The sequence below is a fragment of the Cherax quadricarinatus genome, chromosome 17, assembly GCF_038502225.1.
Source record: "Cherax quadricarinatus isolate ZL_2023a chromosome 17, ASM3850222v1, whole genome shotgun sequence".
Classification (NCBI taxonomy): domain Eukaryota; kingdom Metazoa; phylum Arthropoda; class Malacostraca; order Decapoda; family Parastacidae; genus Cherax; species Cherax quadricarinatus.
In genome coordinates, this window is record NC_091308.1 from 30543440 (window position 1) to 30564881 (window position 21442).

General features: G+C 43.8%; 2 protein-coding genes across 2 annotated transcripts in view; both read right to left on the reverse strand.

Annotated features, from left to right (window-relative positions):
- Positions 1-10264, reverse strand: part of LOC128686283 (uncharacterized) — a 142258-nt gene extending 131994 nt beyond the window's left edge. The window contains exon 1 of the mRNA XM_070085940.1: positions 10197-10264. The gene's annotated coding sequence lies outside the window, so the exon portion shown is untranslated. The remainder of the gene's footprint in view (positions 1-10196) is intronic.
- Positions 10265-15350: 5086 nt separating this feature from the next.
- LOC128686284 (cytotoxic granule associated RNA binding protein TIA1) overlaps positions 15351-21442 on the reverse strand; it is a gene marked incomplete in the record, with an annotated part of 1123904 nt that continues 1117812 nt past the window's right edge. The window contains 1 exon segment of the mRNA XM_070085945.1: positions 15351-20222. Coding sequence (XP_069942046.1) covers positions 20214-20222 — 9 coding nt within the window.

Below are 21442 nucleotides of genomic sequence, written 5' to 3' on the forward strand. Positions count from 1 at the left end.
TCAATATTTATGCCTTGGTTTCATTGCGATAGCTAAAGAATGCTCTTCCGATTGACTTCAAACTTTCAAAGCCAGTGCGCCTTAGTGGAAAGTTTGAATTAATTTTGGGCTGTACAGGAGTCAATGTGCCATTTTTTATTTAAGAAACTGGGATATTAATTTCCATGTAATAACTTATGATCGCCTCTTCTGAGTGGCTTCAAAACTCCAACGATAATATTTAACTATATTAGAAACTATATTAGAAGGAGGGGTGTTAATGTTGCAGTTTAAAAACTGTAGTGTAAAGCACCCTTCTGGCAAGACAGTGATGGAGTGAATGATGGTGAAAGTTTTTCTTTTTCGGGCCACCCTGCCTTGGTGGGAATCGGCCGGTGTGATAATAAAAAAATAAAAAAAAATTAGAAACTTTTGCAACCATCTGTACTATTACTTTTGCATGCATTGAGGTAACAGGGACTGGTCTTAAAAGATACTCAAATAACGTTCCATGATCATTGAGGTAGACGGGGCTGGTCTTATGGAATACGGAAATAATTTTCTGGGAACACACAGCGATTAAAGAGATTTAGATTTTGCCGCAGGAGTGAAATTGCCGACCTAGAAAATGTGCAGAGAATCTTCACGGCACAAATACGATAAAATATTGACCTCATCGCTTTCGGGCCGTGAGGTTGTGCTACGCCTTGCTCCTGCAATCGTCTCTCAACCTTGGTGGAGGACGGACATTGGCGGTTGAGCTAGCACCTGTTGGTAGCACTGCGAGATTTTCTCAAGATGGTGCAAGCTATCAGGAGACGTGTCAACACTGTGTGCATAGAAGTGCTGAAAGGTGCGGTGTATAACAAATGCATCTGTTCTACTGCCTGCTATCTTATGAGATACATATGGAATCAACAATGAAGATCTGTATGGCATTGCATTAAATGGCTCAACGAGAATATTCGTGAAATTTGTGACGACTGTGACGTATGACAAAATGGTGGATCAGTACCAGGATGTGTGTATGACAGTTAACCCTGGTTTGGAAGTGAGAATGAGGGACGTGTCCAAGTACTATACTTGGGTAAAAATACAGAATGTCCTCTTTGAGGCGGATGAAGAAGACATCAAAGCGTCGTTTGAGGAATATGGAGTAATACATCAAGCTACGATTGGACGATGGTCAGATGGTATGTATGCGGGACTGCGTGAGGGATCTTTCACTCTCAAAATGTCCTTGCGACGATCCATACCTTCATTTGTGACTGAGTGATTTTAAAACTCAGGTTTATGTCACATATGCCGGGCAAAGGAGAGCCTGTCGATTGTGTGGTGCATTTGAACATGTAGCGGCACAGTGTCCACGACGCTCGTCGACCGGGACACAGGGAGCAGGGGCAGGAGGGGAAAAGGAAAGAGGTGATGTCCCAGTGTACAGGAGAACATATTCGGGAAAGTAGGCTGTGGAGCGAGATTGTGGATGACAGTCCAGAGGAGTGTGTTACGTTACCGGAGGTAACACAGGACGTTGAAAAAATATGTATGGAGGAAGAGGTGGAACAAGTGGATTTGGGTAGTGAGTGTCGGCTGCCATAAATAATGTTATAAAGGAATTTTTGGATGATCAGCATGAAGATGGAATGGAAATATAAACACATATGCAGTATAAGGTGATCCTTTATTGACTACGTTTCGCCCACACAGTGGGCTTTTTCAAGTCACAAACAGATCTTCCTGGGGTGGAAGGGACGCGAGTATTTATAGTCAGGTTCAGAATGCCGAGGTCAGGTGGAGAATGCTGCATCTGATGATGTACTGAGTGGAGTTATAGAGTCTGAAATCTTGGGTAGCTTGGAAATGAGATCGGATAAGTTTGTGAGCAGACCTTCTACAGTGTTTTTATGTGGGATGGCGATGAAGAAGTTTCTTGGCAAGTGGTTCAGCTATGTTATAGAAGCCACTATTCTGGTTGAAGTTGTCGGATATGGAAATAAGTGATGATTCCAGGATTCTTCGGTATTTAGTGTTGTCTTCTGTGGCGATAAGTCTTGAGTTTCTGTAGTTTATCAAGTGGTTGTGTGAATTACGGTGTTGTACACAGGCATTCCTTGTGTCGTCAGACCTGCTTGCGTATTGGTGTTCTGACAAGCTCAAACAGGTCGAGCCTTCAATCCAGTTCACACTTGAAGAAAGTCGACAACACTTTTCCTTTCCTTGATGTTCTGCTCTGCAAAGCTGACCACGAACTTCGTTTTAAAGTCTATCGAAAACCCACCAACCAAAACGATCTTCTCCACTTCTACTCTCACCACGACACCAAAACCAAACGTGGTGTAATTATAGGCTTCTTCCTGCGTGCACTTAGAATCTGCAGCAATGAGTTTCTTGAAGAATGCACGATAATTGAGCAAGTATTTTCTAAACTCCACTATCCTCGCCACTTCATCAGAGACTGCAGACGATGGGCATTAAACATCTTCAACACACCCAGAGAAGACACTGCCGAGAAGAGATACATAGTCCTCCCCACCAACTCCATTGCCAAACACGTTTCCAACATCTTTTCCAATACCTCATTCCAAGTATCTACCTCCACGACCATCAAGGACATTACCAGTGATAGACAGGACAAGCTTCCACCCTCTGCAGGGGTATACATAATCCCTTGTAATGACTGCAACAAATTATACGTGGGCGAAACATCAAGGGACCTCCAAACACGTATTTCAGAACACCAATACGCAAGCAGGTCTGACGACACAAGGAATGCCTGTGTACAACACCGTAATTCACACAACCACTTGATAAACTACAGAAACTCAAGACTTATCGCCACAGAAGACAACACTAAATACCGAAGAATCCTGGAATCATCACTTATTTCTATATCCGACAACTTCAACCAGAATAGTGGCTTCTATAACATAGCTGAACCACTTGCCAAGAAACTTCTTCATCGCTATCCCACATAAAAACACTGTAGAAGGTCTGCTCACAAACTTATCCAATCTCATTTCCAAGCTACCCAAGATTTTAGACTCTATAACTCCACTCAGTACATCATCAGATGCAGCATTCTCCACCTGACCTCAGCATTCTGAACCTGACTATAAATACTCGCGTCCCTTCCACCCCAGGAAGATCTGTTTGTGACTTGAAAAAGCCCACTGTGTGGGCGAAACGTAGTCAATAAAGGATCACATTATACTGCATATGTGTTTATATTTCCATTGTGTCGGTATTTTATACCATTTATTTCCATGAAGATGGAATGCTGAATATAGGCTTGCATGAGCAACATATGAATCAGGGATGGGGGGGGGGGGTACATGAGGGAGGCAATGTGAGTAGGAGGGATGGGCAAACAAAAGGACTGTGAAACTGTAGTTGAAATACACAAGGAAGGCAGTCCGAAAGAAATGTCACTGTTGCGACTTCACGTAAGAGGGAGGCAGTTGCCTCGGACAGTGATGATATTCTTACGCCTGCACAACGTTCGGGTAAAAAACAAACAGTGGATGTGCCTAGGAAAGTCAGGGGAGGAGAGGGGAAGGAGAAAGACGTGACTAGTAACAGGCATAGTGAAAAGAATACTGATCAAAAACGTAAAGAAACACATGGTAATCCCCCGTTAGCATTTTTAAGTGTTTAACATTGAATATAAATGGCCTCAGGGCCGAAGTGAAGAGGAGGATGTTCAGTGCCTTTTTAAGGCGATATGGGGTACATGTTATCCTTTTACAAGAACATAATTTTAAGTATGGTCGGGATTTATTAGTTGACAGGTACGAAGTTTATGCTGGGTATACAGGTAAACTCAAGGGAGGTGCTGCAGTTTTAATAGTGGAGACCAGTCCATTTCAAATGTTACACTGGGAAGAAGGGGGGGATGGGAGACTAGTAAGGGTGGATGGTACAAGGGGTGGGGTTCCTGTGTGTTTAGTGTTTATATGCCTGCTGATAGCAATAGGCACATAAAGGAAGATTTTGTGAGGGATGTTCTTATTTATCATATGCGAGGGCTTCCTATATATACATTGTTTGGGGGGGATTGGAATTGTGTAATCCGTAGGAAGGATGTGGAGCCGAGAGGAGCTGGGTGTGTGTTGGGGGTCCTATGGGATGCTTTAGGGGGAGCAGGCTTAGCGGATGTAGTGAGGGGGGAGGGGTGAAACGTGGAGCACACTTGTGTGAGGAGAGGATATGCAGCACGATTAGACCGTATTTATGCTTCTCCTGGGTTACAGGTTGCTAATACAGAAACTATAAACGTTGTGTTTTCAGATCATAAAGGAGTGGTCATGGATGTGGGATGGGGTGGTTTACCAAAGCGTTACACGAGTTATTGGAAACTTAATGTGAGATTGTTAGATGAGCAGGACGACGGTGTTAGTTTTGTTGAGTGGTGGACAAATGAATGGACCAAGGGGAGAAAGGGAGGTGATATACTACGATGGTGGGAGGAATATGCTAAACCAGGAATCAAGAATTTTTATATGAGAAAAGGAAAGGAGGCAAGTCATTGGAAATATGGCTTACAGAGATATTTAGAAGGGCAGTTGAAACAGTGCTATGAAGGTTTTAGTGGGGTTTAGCCAGTACATGAGATTGAGGGCATCAAAGCGCAATTGATGGAAATGCAGAATGCAAGATTTGATGGCGAGAGACTGAGAGGTGGATTGGAAGATGTGTTATGGGGAGATAAGCCATCTGCCTATGTATTGCGGCGATTAAAGACAAGACAGAGTATAATGACTATGATGAAGTTGGACGTACATACGGATGTGGGAGGGTATACGATGGGAGAGAGGTTAGTAACTACGGAAAGTATGAGTGTTTATGCTGATAAGTGGTTTGAGATATATATGAGAGGGGGAAAGAGAAAGATAGGAGATCTGAAGAGTTTAGAGAAGGGGATACGGAGAAACCTAGAGTCAGCAGATAGAGCGATGATAGAAGGGCCTATAGATGAAGAGGAAGTGTAGATGGCTTTAAAAGGGATGAGTGTCGGGGAAGCACCTGGGATAGATGGAATCCCAAATGAATTTTATTTGAGCAACTGGGATGTCATGAAGGATTTCTTGGTGCAGTTGGTGAATGAGATGAAGGATAAGGGAAGCATAAGTAACACAAAGGACAGGTGTAGTGGTTATGGTTCCAAAGGGGGAAGTACAGAATAACATCTTAGATTATAGAGGTTTATCATTGTGCAGGGATTATAAATTGTCTGCCAAGGTTTTAGGTAATAGGTTGTGTAAAGTAATTGGAAAGGTTATAGATATGGGACAGATGGGTGTGCCAGGGTGAACAATGTTTAGTGGGCATGGGAGGATAAAGGATTATATAGAGGAGCATAGGATGGAAGGCGGAGGTGTTCTAGCTTTGGATTGGAAGGCGGCTTATGATTGTGTAGAGAGACATTATGGATGATTATGAGAAGGATGGGTTTCGGTGAGGAAATTGTGAAGTGGGCGGAAACTTTATATAGAGGTGCAGAAATACGAGTGTAAATAAATGGAAGGGTGGGAAAGACGGTTAGTATGGGTAGGGGGCTGAGGCAGGGATGCCCCATGTCTTAAATCCTATTTGCATGTCTGTAAGACCCATGACTCAAGAAATCGTAATCACACGATTGCAAACAATCTATGACCGCGGGTTCAATCCCGGCCGGGGTATGGTTTGTTTGCATTCGTGTCATTACGATTTCTTGAGTCATGTTGACGGCAGTGAAGGGACTTGAGCTAGAGTTCGTCACGGCCACGCTAGCTGGAGATTCGTCTGTAAAAACTTGCATTTGTGGTCACAGTGGTGCCTGTGCTAACCTTCCTATGGTGTAGAAATATACCTAGTTGGATGAATCTTATTGTGGCTAGCTGGTCTAGTGGCTAACGCGACGGGCTGGAGTTTTGAGACTATGACCGCGGGTTCAATCCCGGCCGGGGGTATGGTTTGTAAGACCCATTATATAGATTGATAAATGTAGGAGTAAGTGAGGGAGGGAGGTAAGACTTAGGGGTGCTACGGGTATAGTTGGTTATGTTGATGACACGACGGTCTTAGTGGGGGGAGAGGAGGGGTTAAAGAATGTAAACAGAATTGTTGAAATATTTAGTGGAGCAACAGGTACGAGTGTTAATAGTGAAAAGTCGAAATTACTGGAGGTTGGGTCATGGGTGGGAGGGGAACTGGGAAATAAGTATGGATGGCAGGTTGTAGAGCAGATAAAAATTTGTGGAGTATTGTACAGAGGGGAAGCACAAGGGGCTAGAGAGGTAAATTCTAAAAGGGTAGTGCAACGGGTCTTGCTTAGGTTAGGGGGAATAAGAACGAGTGGTTTGACTATACAACAGTCATTGTGGTTAATACACTCATTTATCCTAAATTGTGGCACGTGGCTGTGGTATACCCCTTGATGGCGAAAGATGAGCGCATGTGCAAAGTTAATTAATAATAATTTAATATGTTTATTATGCACCCCATACCCATCCTGTGGGCGGTAGTCAAAAGATTACAGAGGTACATAATTGGTCCAGGGACTGGACTCCAAAGTTTTGATAGCTGAGCAAGTTACAGAGGTAATGAACTCACAATTTACAAAGGTAATGAACTCACAATTTACAAAGGTAATGAACTCCAGGTAAGTCTGGTCACAATCATGACAAGTTACAAAGGTATTTACAGATTACAGAGGTACGTAATGGGTCCAGGGACTGGGCCCCCAAAGTTTTGATAGCTGAACTAGGTACAAAGGTAATGAGCTCACAAGTTACAAAGGTAATGAATTCTGTAGAATGTTTACTTACGTTTATACTGTGAATTGCTCATTACTCCATGTGCAAAGGAAAGTACTGAATTTTATATGGGGATATGGTTGTCATTGGCTGAAGCAAACGGTTGTAATGACACCGCTGGCGAAAGGGGGTTTAAGTTTAATTCCTTTGGGTAGCAGACTAAAGAGCATATATGTGAAGCATTATCTGAGATTGGGTGGGGAACGTGGTGTCAGAGTGAGGGATGTGATGGAAGATGTGAGGCGGTGGTGGGGGGATAGGGACTTAGGAGTGTATGAGTATGTTGAGATACTTATTACAAGTAAGAAATCCGGGAAATGTAAAGGCGTGTGTTTTGGGGAGGTTGGAAAGATGTCAAGAAGTGTTGGAAGGAGAGACTTTCCATTATATAATTGGACACGAATCTGGGGAGTATTCAGTAAGTTACGGTTGAAGTAAAGGGTGAGGGAAACTATGTATAGGTTTTTACATGGGATTTTGCCAACTAAAGTACGACTGTATCAGATGGGAATTTTGCAGTCTCAACATTGTGTTTTGTGTGTGTGGGGGGGGGGGGGAGGAAACAGCATATCACGTGGTGTATTTCTGTGAGCATATTGAGAGGGCACGTCTATGGTTTCGCAGAGTCTTGGATATGGTGGGTGGGAGTGGTTTAGTAGTATTAAGGGCTGCGAGTTTGGATATAGAGGGAGTGGGAGATAGTGTGAGGAGGGCCGTCATGTATTTAGTGGCTGATTATATCTATATATCGTGGGCGATGAGGGAGGTGGGGGGGGAGGGAGGAACAAGGGCTTTAGCAGGACATTTCTATAAAACAAAGTGTATAAATGAGGTAGTGTATGGACGTAGATGGGCTATAGATTTTCCGGCATCGTATAGAGGTATGACTGAAAGGGTTGCGCGATTTAGTGTTGTAATGGTTGAGTGGACTGGTCTCTACATAAGGGGGGGGGGAGAATTAATGACAGGGACAGAGAATTGCTAGAATATCATGAATCTTAAGCACTTATTACAATGTAGTGGTGTTTTCATCGGTGTAATGTATTACATGGGATTTGAATTGCTCGAACAAAATAGAATTTTTTTTTTGAGCACTGTTTAACTGTAGTGATGTTTATCCTGAGAAGCGAAAGGCGGCTTATTAATTCGATTAGGTGCTATAATGTTCTATTATCAACCTAAGTGTGTGAAAAAGCATAGTCTGAAATTACTATGAAACTTGTCATTACACATCTATATCTTGTTGTACATGTTAATACGTGTTAACTAATATAAATCTGAGTATCTGTAATACTAGAATGTGTTTCAATATCTAGTGTACTGTAATTATATTAGTTGACATTCTCCACTGTTTTAAAGTTGTGTAATCGTCTATAAATTGTCCTAAAGTGTAATTATTGTTAGTTTTTTTTGTAAGTTATTTGAATAGTTATACGATGTTGTGAATTCTAGTGCAAGTGTTTTATTTTTTGTACTGTGGTAAAGGAGGGAAGTATGTAAGTTATTATGATGGAATCATAATTCACATGTAATACATGTGTGTACAATGTATATAGAATTCTTTTTTTTTTTTGTATTAATTCTTAGGTAAATTTCATGTCAAGTATATTTAAAATTTACAAGCATATTGAGATATATTTTGAATGTTACAAGATTACACAACAATATACTTTGTATTTAGTAAAGGATAAAAAGCCTAGGTTGAGGGATATTTTGTAAGATCAAAGATAAATGTGTTTGTGTATTGCTAGTATAAAAAATTATTTTTTCTGTGGAGAACTAGACGAGGCTTCTTATATTTTATAAAAGTATTGCAATGTTTTAAAATAAAACAATAAAAATATGGAGTACATGAAACTATTAAAGTAAATGTTCTTCCTTGTGGTTTAGCGCAAGTATTTGAGTATATTAATAACAATACAGTAAAACTGGGGGGGGGGTGAGTCACCTGCCTCGTACTATGGTCAGGTGTATATCAGCACCATTATGAATAGTGTTACTTTGTGGACTGGAACAGTTACTGATGATGTCTATTTTTATACATATTTATATCATTTTTATATACGTGACTATATATGTATATCTGTATGCATTGTTTTAAATAAAATAAAAAAAAATACGATAAAACACCTAAATTACTGGAATTGGTTTAAGTTCCTCAACCTGTACTCCCTAGAACGCAGGCGGAAGTGATTCATGATTGGAAAATCCTAGAGGGATTAGTGCCAAATTTCCACACGAAAATCACTCCCTACGAAAGCGAAAGAATCGGCAGGCGATGCAACATCCCCCCAGTGAAAAGCAGGGGCGTCACTAGCACGATAAGAGACAACACAATAAGTGTCAGGGGCCCAAAACTGTTCAACTGCCTCCCAGCATACTTAAAGGGGATTACAGACCCCTGGCTGTCTTCAAGAAGGTTCTGGAGAGGCATCTAAAGTTAGTACCTGATCAGCCGGTTTACGTGCGGCCTACAGTAACAGCCTGGATGACCAGGACCTGATCCACCATGAGGCCTGGTCACAGACCGGGCTGCGGGGACGTTGACCCCCGAAAACCTCTCCAGGTATACTCAAGGAAGTGGCTAGTTTATTGTGGACACCAGATCCATCCTGTGGATGGTAGTGTAATATGATATGGATACACAAGAACCTGGGAACAATCACAAAAAGGGTTAACAGAAGAACATCTCGATTTATATCTACAGTTCATTTGTCTGTTACAAGCAAATATAGGAAATTTGCTTAATATATATTTTATCTATTTTCATTAATAAGATATCTTGACATGTCACATAGGTTATTATACTATCACTATATTCCTTAAGTGGACAATTAAGCAGTGTTCAAGAAAGTGTCCAAAGGGCTGACCAACTACTTTGCCTCTGGTGTGATCATGTCTACCCTGCCAGAAGTACTTTAAACAAACCTAAGCCTGGCTACTACAGTTGCTTCATAAATTTACTTATCTATGTTAATGTTATCATAGTGGGTTATAGAGGACTCGGGCCTCTAACTGCATGCCTATAACATTAAGAGTCAGTATTTACTTCTCTCCTAATATTATTGCTAATGCAACGACCGACACACATCCAGTTAGTCATGGAGCAGCGCTAAACCCCCATGGGTCATGCATTTAGCGCCTGGGGAGTGTGATATAACCAGGCTTGTTCCAAGGAAAGGGAGGTTAGCTCCAATTCCTTGCACCAAAAGCCCGCTCAGAATTACCAGTAGAGTGCAGAGGCCTCACTTGTACTGGACAATGTTACAGACCTAGCAGGGCCGCCCTCTCATTCTCACTTCACAGTGTGAGAATAAGTCACATTGTTTGACTTTATCGGGTTATCCTACGCTAGATTCTACATAATGACTACGTAATAACCAGTGTAAGTTTATAATTATGTAGGACTAAATAAGCACTTACTTCTGCGTGTGCACTGTCCAGTTGTGTACGAGGCAGCAGCAGCTGTAACACTGAGGCTCAGTTGTCAACACCACCTCATATATTACTGCTGTTTATTATTTTTATTATTAATATTATTACTATTATATTGCTATTAATTTAAATAATAATAATATTAATAATATATTACTGTTATTAAAAATTGATTATATTCTCACAAACAAGCATTAAATCCATGTTGACGAACAAGTATATCACCAGCACCGCTGGTTACCTGGTGCTGGGTGGGAGGGATAGGTCAGGATATGAGATAATCTGGGTAAAATGGACAGGAAAAGTAGACAAAAGTGATTTAAAAAGCAATAGATCAGGTAAATGAAAAATTATAAAAGTAGGTAACAGGAGGGAACATCAGAATGTAACAGGAGGGAACATCAGAATGTAACAGGAGGGAACATCAGAATGTAACAGGCAGGAACATCAGAAGGTAACAGGAGGGAACATCAGAAGGTAACAGGAAGGAACATCAGAAGGTAACAGGAGGGAACATCAGAATGTAACAGGAGGGAACATCAGAATGTAACAGGAGGGAACATCAGAATGTAACAGGAAGGAACATCAGAATGTAACAGGAAGGAACATCAGAATGTAACAGGAGGGAACATCAGAATGTAACAGGAGGGAACATCAGAATGTAACAGGAAGGAACATCAGAATGTAACAGGAAGGAACATCAGAAGGTAACAGGAGGGAACATCAGAAGGTAACAGGAGGGAACATCAGAATGTAACAGGAAGGAACATCAGAAGGTAACAGGAGGGAACATCAGAAGGTAACAGGAGGGAACATCAGAAGGTAACAGGAGGGAACATCAGAAGGTAACAGGAGGGAACATCAGAATGTAACAGGAAGGAACATCAGAAGGTAACAGGAGGGAACATCAGAAGGTAACAGGAGGGAACATCAGAATGTAACAGGAGGGAACATCAGAATGTAACAGGAGGGAACATCAGAATGTAACAGGAAGGAACATCAGAATGTAACAGGAAGAAACATCAGAAGGTAACAGGAGGGAACATCAGAAGGTAACAGGAGGGAACATCAGAAGGTAACAGGAGGGAACATCAGAAGGTAACAGGAGGGAACATCAGAATGTAACAGGAAGGAACATCAGAAGGTAACAGGAGGGAACATCAGAAGGTAACAGGAGGGAACATCAGAAGGTAACAGGAGGGAACATCAGAAGGTAACAGGAGGGAACATCAGAATGTAACAGGAAGGAACATCAGAAGGTAACAGGAGGGAACATCAGAAGGTAACAGGAGGGAACATCAGAATGTAACAGGAGGGAACATCAGAATGTAACAGGAGGGAACATCAGAATGTAACAGGAAGGAACATCACAATGTAACAGGAGGGAACATCAGAAGGTAACAGGAGGGAACATCAGAAGGTAACAGGAGGGAACATCAGAAGGTAACAGGAGGGAACATCAGAATGTAACAGGAAGGAACATCACAATGTAACAGGAGGGAACATCAGAAGGTAACAGGAGGGAACATCAGAATGTAACAGGAGGGAACATCAGAATGTAACAGGAGGGAACATCAGAATGTAACAGGAAGGAACATCACAATGTAACAGGAGGGAACATCAGAAGGTAACAGGAGGGAACATCAGAAGGTAACAGGAGGGAACATCAGAAGGTAACAGGAGGGAACATCAGAAGGTAACAGGAAAGAACATCAGAAGGTAACAGGAGGGAACATCAGAAGGTAACAGGAGGGAACATCAGACTGTAACAGGAGGGAACATCAGAATGTAACAGGAAGGAACGTCAGAATATAACAGGAGGGAACATCAGAAGGTAACAGGAGGGAACATCAGAAGGTAACAGGAGGGAACATCAGAAGGTAACATCAGAATGTAACAGGAGGGAACATCAGAATGTAACAGGAAGGAACATCAGAAGGTAACAGGAGGGAACATCAGAAGGTAACATCAGAATGTAACAGGAGGGAACATCAGAAGGTAACAGGAGGGAACATCAGAAGGTAACAGGAGGGAACATCAGAATGTAACAGGAGGGAACATCAGAATGTAACAGGAAGGAACATCAGAATGTAACAGGAGGGAACATCAGAAGGTAACAGGAGGGAACATCAGAAGGTAACAGGAGGGAACATCAGAAGGTAACAGGAGGGAACATCAGAATGTAACAGGAGGGAACATCAGAATGTAACAGGAGGGAACATCAGAATGTAACAGGAGGGAACATCAGAAGGTAACAGGAGGGAACATCAGAAGGTAACAGGAGGGAACATCAGCGGGTAACAGAAGGGAGCATCAGAAGGTAACAGGAGGGAACATCAGTGGGTAACAGAAGGGAGCATCAGAAGGTAACAGGAGGAAACATCAGAATGCAACAGGTGGGAATATCAGAGGGTAACAGGAAGGAACATCAGAAGGTAACAGGAAGGAACATCAGAATGAAACAGGAGGGAACATCAGCGGGTAACAGGAGGGAACATCAGAATGCAACAGGAGGGAACATCAGTGGGTAACAGGAGGGAACATCAGAATGCAACAGGAGGGAACATCAGCGGGTAACAGGAGGGAACATCAGAAGGTGGCATCAGAATGTAACAGGAGGGAACATCAGCGGGTAACAGGAGGGAACATCAGAAGGTAACAGAAGGAAACACCAGAAGGTAACAGGGGGCAACATCAGAAGGTAACAGGAGGGAACATCAGAAGGTAACAGGAGGGAACATCAGCGGGTAACAGGAGGGAACATCAGAAGGTAACAGAAGGAAACACCAGAAGGTAACAGGGGGCAACAAGAGAAGGTAACAGGAGGGAACATCAGTAGGTAACAGAGGGGAACATCAGAATGTAACAGGAGGGAACATCAGAGGGTAACAGGAGGGAACATCAGAGGGTAACAGGAGGGAACATCAGAGGGTAACAGGAGGGAACATCAGAAGGTAACAGGAGGGGACATCAGAATGTAACAGGAGGGAACATCAGAATGTAACAGGAGGGAACATCAGTAGGTAGCAGGAGGGAACATCAGTAGGTAGCAGGAGGGAACATCATTAGGTAGCAGGAGGGAACATCAGTAGGTAGTAGGAGGAACATCAGTAGGTAGTAGGAGGAACATCAGTAGGTAGTAGGAGGGAACATCAGTAGGTAGTAGGAGGGAACATCAGTAGGTAGTAGGAGGGAACATCAGTAAGTAGTAGGAGGGAACATCAGTAGGTAGTAGGAGGGAACATCAGTAGGTAGTAGGAGGGAACATCAGTAAGTAGTAGGAGGGAACATCAGTAGGTAGTAGGAGGGAACATCAGTAGGTAGTAGGAGGGAACATCAGTAGGTAGTAGGAGGGAACATCAGTAAGTAGTAGGAGGGAACATCAGTAGGTAGTAGGAGGGAACATCAGTAGGTAGCAGGAGGGAACATCAGTAGGTAGCAAGAACATCAGTAGGAAGTAGGAGGAACATCAGTAAGTAGTAGGAGGGAACATCAGTAGGTAGTAGGAGGAACATCAGTAGGTAGTAGGAGGGAACATCAGTAAGTAGTAGGAGGGAACATCAGTAAGTAGTAGGAGGGAACATCAGTAGGTAGTAGGAGGGAACATCAGTAGGTAGTAGGAGGGAACATCAGTAGGTAGGAGGGAACATCAGTAAGTAGGAGGGAACATCAGTAGGTAGTAGGAGGGAACATCAGTAGGTAGTAGGAGGGAACATCAGTAGGTAGTAGGAGGGAACATCAGTAGGACGGAACATCAGTAGGAGGGAACATCAGTAGGTAGTAGGAGGGAACATCAGTAGGTAGTAGGAGGGAACATCAGTAGGTAGTAGGAGGGAACATCAGTAGGTAGTAGGAGGAAACATCAGTAGGTAGTAGGAGGAAACATCAGTAGGTAGTAGGAGGGAACATCAGTAGGTAGTAGGAGGGAACATCAGTAGGTAGGAGGAGGGAACATCAGTAGGTAGTAGGAGGGAACATCAGTAGGTAGTAGGAGGGAACATCAGTAGGAGGGAACATCAGTAGGTAGTAGGAGGGAACATCAGTAGGTAGTAGGAGGGAACATCAGTAGGTAGTAGGAGGAAACATCAGTAGGTAGTAGGAGGAAACATCAGTAGGTAGTAGGAGGGAACATCAGTAGGTAGTAGGAGGGAACATCAGTAGGTAGTAGGAGGGAACATCAGTAGGTAGTAGGAGGGAACATCAGTAGGTAGTAGGAGGGAACATCAGTAGGTAGGAGGAGGGAACATCAGTAGGTAGTAGGAGGGAACATCAGTAGGTAGTAGGAGGGAACATCAGTAGGTAGGAGGAGGGAACATCAGTAGGTAGTAGGAGGGAACATCAGTAGGTAGTAGGAGGGAACATCAGTAGGAGGGAACATCAGTAGGTAGTAGGAGGGAACATCAGTAGGTAGTAGGAGGGAACATCAGTAGGTAGTAGGAGGAAACATCAGTAGGTAGTAGGAGGAAACATCAGTAGGTAGTAGGAGGGAACATCAGTAGGTAGTAGGAGGGAACATCAGTAGGTAGTAGGAGGGAACATCAGTAGGTAGTAGGAGGGAACATCAGTAGGTAGTAGGAGGGAACATCAGTAGGTAGGAGGAGGGAACATCAGTAGGTAGTAGGAGGAACATCAGTAGGTAGTAGGAGGGAACATCAGTAGGAGGGAACATCAGTAGGTAGTAGGAGGGAACATCAGTAGGTAGTAGGAGGGAACATCAGTAGGTAGTAGGAGGAAACATCAGTAGGTAGTAGGAGGGAACATCAGTAGGTAGTAGGAGGGAACATCAGTAGGTAGTAGGAGGGAACATCAGTAGGTAGTAGGAGGAAACATCAGTAGGTAGTAGGAGGGAACATCAGAAAAAAATATAGGAATGGTTATTAGCACCCACGTCCACACCCTGTATAGACTGGTGGGTGTGGACGTGGGAGATGCTGGATGTGGGAGCTGGACGTGGGAGCTGGTCGTGGAGGCTGGACGTGGAGGCTGGACGTGGGAGCTGGTCGTGGAGGCTGGACGTGGGAGCTGGTCGTGGAGGCTGGACGTGGGAGCTGGTCGTGGAGGCTGGACGTGGGAGAGATTGAACTGGGTTTATGTGGGGCTATGGGCGAGTGGGGGTAAATCTTATATAATGAAACTACATACTTATTTATCCATTGTTTTATTGTTTAAATTGTTCCATTTCTTATTCCACTCTATTATTTACTACATCCCGGTATATTATATCTACAACAACTGTGTCTTTCATGTATAAATGGCATAATACAGCACTGACCGCACATGTAAAAAACAACTATACAATCATACTTTGGCGCTTGGATTTCATTATGACTAGCGGTTTCGTCTAAGAATTTCCGTAGATTATAAAGTGGCTTATTGTGTCACAGGGACAAACCACCTGAGAGGGAGTAACTGGGTGACACACTGCTGGCTGTACACGTCACAATGAAATCCATACAATCTAATTAAATTTTTTTTGTTCATAATAATTACATGTAAACGCATGTGTTTATTGGAGTTTTGGATGTAAAACGGCTTATGGGTATCAAAACACAATTACCCAATGGCAATCTTCGTTTATTATTACCTTTCATTAGTATAAAAACTCTAATCTGATAACTGTATGTTGAGGATTTTATCCCCCCCAAAAATTTAAAACATTTAATAAGGTATCATAATCATTCTTTGCTTTCTGAGCATCTTTGTGCTAAAAATAGAACTTTCACCCATAGGGAAAATCAAGGAACGGAACGTGGAACGAATGGTTTTGAGTTGCTCCTTAGGCGTCGCATGACGGTGGGCACGGCCCAGGAGCTCTGCCTGGTGAGGCAAGAGTCTACACCTCCACACTCAGCCACACTCCTCACCCCTGGGGATAATATACCCTTATAAACCCACAGTATGAACGTGTAAAAATGATGCGGGCCACTGAACACTACCCTGACTACACTATTTGTTGAGGGAGAGTCGGGAGGAAGGGGCAGGGTGAGGCAGGTCTCTGGCCATGATTGAGTTACTTTTACCTGAACGTGAGGACAGCACCGGAGAGCTGGCGGCCAGACCTAAGGATGGAAGGTGTAAGGAGGGATCGCAAAATATCTTGTCTGAATAAGAAGTTATCATAGGGGATTATTTACCACTGGTATTATGTTTTTTTTTTTTCGTTGTTGAAAGTTGTGGCGAGTGAGGCTCTCATAAGAGGTGAGGGACATGGACGTGAGTGTGGGAGCTGGTTACTTGCCGCGAGACTCGCCAGCCGCAAATTAAGTTTATACTAAAAAATAATAAATAGACAGTGTTTTCACATGTAAAAATACTCTCATTATCAACTCTGTAAAACAAAATAATATTGACTAGATTTCTGCCTTCTGTTAATAAACACCACCAATATTATTACTACAGTTACAATATAAAGTCGTCATGACTATCCTGCCCTCTGGATGGCAGGCGGTTCCACAACTTGCCAGTGGGCTTCCTGCCCACTTACCACAACAACAACGACAAACAGTGACCTGCGGCCCACTTGCCCTTTCAGCTGAGGGCTCTTCTGAGCCCCGAGGCTCTCCCTACCACCAACCTGCGACGGTGAGAGACGCTAGGGCTCAGACGGCCCGTGGGGACCACACTGGCCAGGCCAGGCCGCACCCTGGCATAAGTGCCACTTATTCGTGCCCTCCATAACTTGGCAATACTTTACGGTTGTAATACTTGTTTTAATACTGAGGCCTAGATCAGGTTTGAGCCTGGAGTGGGTGGTGAGAGGCGAGTGTTTGACACTACGCTCACCAGGCTCCTGAGGCTTCCTCGGTGGGAGGAGTGTTTGACACCACGCTCACCAGGCTCCTGAGGCTTCCTTGGTGGGAGGAGAATGTATGACACTCGCTCACTAGGCTCCTGAGGTTGCCTTGGTGGGAGGAGTGTTTGACACCACGCTCACCAGGCTCCTGAGGCTTCCTCGGTGGGAGGGGTGTTTGACACTACGCTCACCAGGCTCCCGAGGCTGTCTTAATGGGAGGAGAGTGTTTGACGCTCGCTCACCAGGCTTCTGAGGCTGCTTTGGTGAAGCTCCTGAGGCTGCCTTGGTGGGTGTGGGCCTGGTGGGACCCGTAGGGTCTGCCTTGGCCCACCCGCCTTCACTGTTAGACCCGTATTGGTGCGAGGAGGGAGGGGAGGCAGCCCCTCTTGGAATATGACTCCCCACCTCCAGCAGCGGCCTCCCCGTTCCCCCGTGGCAGGTGTTGGGGGAACTAAGGACCGCCGTCATCAGTGGTGTGGGCGAGGAGGGGGAGATCGCTGCACCCACCCTCGCTACACGTCTACCTACGTGGCACCTGGGACACCCTACGTACGATAGATAGTGCATATTTCCTATGCAGTATATATGTATCATTATATTATGAATATATATTACATTCTTCTTATTAACCTAGTGAAAGCTGACCGCAGTTCAGAGTGGTTTGTCGCGGGCGGGCGGGGCGCCCTGCTGAGGGCGGCTGAGGACAGCCCCTGCCCGCAAGCGGCGGTACTGAGTCCTTGGCAACACTTGTAGGCTACAGCAGGGGGCAGGGCTGACCACGGCGCCCTGCACGTGATACTGGTGTCTGGCCTGCCTTTAGTTCACTAGCAGTGAGTTGCAGACAGGGCGCAGACACTCACGCCTCCAGCCAGTCCAACCCCGCTCTGCTACAATACACTACCATCGGTATACAAGACTGCCTTACACTAAGCATTTTGGCTACAGGAGGCTACGATACTGTCCCGTGGCTCATGCTGCGGCGGCTTCAGCAGCAGCGGGGCCACTACAAGCCCACTGAATGACTAGCGCGCACTACAAGCTTGGCAACACCTACACAGATATCTAGGGTGAGGCTCCACACTGACAGCACACACTTAAACTACGGGATGGCAGAACATAGTAGAATCACTCAACAGTCACAAAAAATAACCAAAGAAATTGGCCTACGACTACCTACATGGGTTTCTGGGGGGAGGGAGGGGAGGGGAGGAGGACCATTCTACAGATCACATCACACACCCACCACCTACACACACATAGAGAGTGTCCCATTGAACATAGTCACCAGATTCCCAGAATGAGACTTTGTACATTGCGAGCATCAACATACCAAGCCCTCCTAAATAAAATATTTGCCATTTTTTCAAAACCCATTATACAATACCATAAGAAAATATAGAACCTCGCACACAAATATAACAACGCTTTTAAACCACTGTCCGTGCTCATGAAATTACTTAAGAGGGCATTGTTATATCTTAGTAATATTGCACTATATATTTCTTATGTACACCCTGGTGGTCAGTGAAGCTAATGTTGCTGTTTTTTTTCTGACTCGTTTTCTTTTCTGCGATATCTGATATGTGGCACACTGTTACCCAACTGAAGAATCTCACTACTAAACCTTATAAATCTGAATGATCTGTCTTGGAGGCTTGAAGAGGTTATTTCTTGAACATGTAAGGGCTTGGTGAAAGTTCTGATGTAAAGATGCAGTACTAGGGTTGTAGGTACTGGGGAATAATGAAGGCTTTGTCTCTTAGGTACTTCGATCTCGAAAATATTGGGGCTCTGATGTTCTGGTTTGAAATATACTGGGGCTTAGGAGTTCTGTCTTGAAGAATTTTTTTTTTTTTTGGAGTAACTGTTAACTGAAGGAAATTCTTCCGTATGGTTTGCAGAAGGGTCTGAGAAGGATCTTGGTTTTATCTTGAAAGAAGGTTGGGCTGAGGAGGAGTACATAATGTTTTTGCACAGGGAAACGTCTGGATTTATGAGGTCTGGTTTTAACCGGGCTTTTAGGAAATTGTGTGAGAAAATATTAAGGTTAGAGTTTCTGTTTGATATATTTGGTTAGAACAGTGCCTCTCTTGTTGGAAATACTTCTGCCTAGGAAACTATAGCTTTTTTTTTTTTTAAACTGGCAATAGCGATTTTGTAAGATAAAGATTTATGTATTAACTGTATATTCCAATGAATGAAGTTCTATTGCGAGATACCGATACTTGGAGAATATTCTATCTTGAAGATGCTGACACTTGAGAAGGTTGTGCAGTGAAGAGTGAGGCTTGAACTTGAAGAAAGGGGTTCTGCACTAGACCTGGTGATGCAGCTACTGATCGGGTTGTAACAATATGAAACCAGCAACATTGCGGCGACCACACAGTCAGCAACGGGGCCTCGGCGTGAGCTGACCAGGACGGGCGGACCTGTCACACCCATGTCCATGCCCACTATATATGCCCACGATATATGCCTATGTCCATCATACTGGTAGGATCACTGTATTTAGCACGCCCGCGTTTCTACTAATTGCACCCATGTTACCCGTGGTGGATCCTTTGTGCGGTTAACAGCCTTGACAGCTACATCTATATCGCTACCTGTCAAGGCCCTTTTCAAATCCAGGTAGCTTCACCTATGACCATACAGGTACTGGTGATTTGCGGGCCTGGATCACTGCAAGCCCAATTAAATGGAACTTCAGTAGGGACCGTTGTTATCAACACTATTTTCCTCAACAGAAAAAATGGGACTTATTGAAATCTAACCCAAGTCTTCTCGCCAAACTCGCTGTTGTGTTAACATGAGTGAATCGACGGAGCCACGACTCAGGGAGGAGCAACGGGCAACGGGGAAGGAGGAAGGAGATGAAGGAGGGTAAGGGGGTAGTAGGACAGAGGCAGGTTTACCCGCTGAATAGGTCAACTGAACAGTCTTGGGTCATGCGAGGTCAGCCCCACGCGAGGCCCCATCACCCCAACGCTCGCCCAGATAGTCTTGTCACTGCCGGCCAACAACACGGGAGACTGAGAGCGGCAGCATTTAACAATCACGATATCCACTAAACACTGCGTTGTCGGCGATATTATCACATAGTCAGGAGGAGTTCAGTGTGACATCTTGTGAAGCTTCCATCCGCCAGAGGAGGAGGAGGAGGAGGAGGATGAGAGGACACGGGAGGACTCACAGCAGCGTCCCTGACCCCTCCATTACTGCACCTGCAGAGGGAGATGAAGACAGAGTTTACTAATGGTGACACTTAAGTGGATGAGGTGTGGTGCCTGTACGTGTCTGGCAAGGTAGAGTCCACGTACATGCTGTTTAAATATCATTGCTTTATCTTGTTGCTTTCTATATGATTCAACACACAACTCTCTTTCTCTCCCACATTTATTCGTGACCTATTCAACATGTTTGCTAACGTCAACACACACACACACACACACACACACACACACACACACACACACACACACACACACACACACACACACACACATGCACACATCAAAATACCCAAATAACTCACATACACGTCCCTTCACAAAAGCTATTGCCTTTAGATTACTTATATCAGAATTAAAAACATATATATAATTATTAGCTATTACTATAAAAACTCAAATCTTATATTAAATCTATAATCTAGAGCAGACAAGTGACGGTAAAAACAAGGTACGTTCAACAGAGAAACCTTTTTAAAATGACGATTCAGCCACTGTAGGCTTCAATGACGGGTCTGGAATACATTAAAAAATGTTTTATATAAAGCATATGGAGGAGAGGAGCTGCTGGGTCAGGTCAGATGAAGTTACAAGTCAGGTCGAAGTGTCAGGTCCTGGTATACAGTGTTCAGTATGTTGATCCAAGATGATCTGTGCAATGGATCTAGACAAAATGAGGTGGATGGTGTCAGCCTCAACACACCTGTGTTGTTGGTGAGGTGGATGGTTTTCTTAATAGATAATATGTACTTGTTTCCAGAGCTTGCTGCTGTGACTGTGCTGCTGTGACTATGCTGTGTGACTGTGCTGCTGTGACTATGCTGTGTGACTGTGCTGCTGTGACTATGCTGTGTGACTGTGCTGCTGTTGACAGTATCTTGCCTGGTTGTATCTGACCCAGCATCGCCTCATCTTCCCCTGTGTTCCACACACCACTGTGTGGTCATCCATGCACTTAACAAAGGCCTCAGTGGGTGAAACTCGCATTAAAAAAGAGTCTTTGCTTAAAGTGTCCTTTTTTTTACCACTTCTTTAACTCAATAAATATATATGAAAAATACAAAAGGATTCTTTACCCAGTAAATATTAATTAAATATAATTTTCCCTTCAAAAACTTAATAACATTATTTTGAATGAAGTAATAAAAGAAACTGGCATTATGGAATCCTTTTGTCACACAAGAAGCAAACACACACACAAAAACCACAGTTTG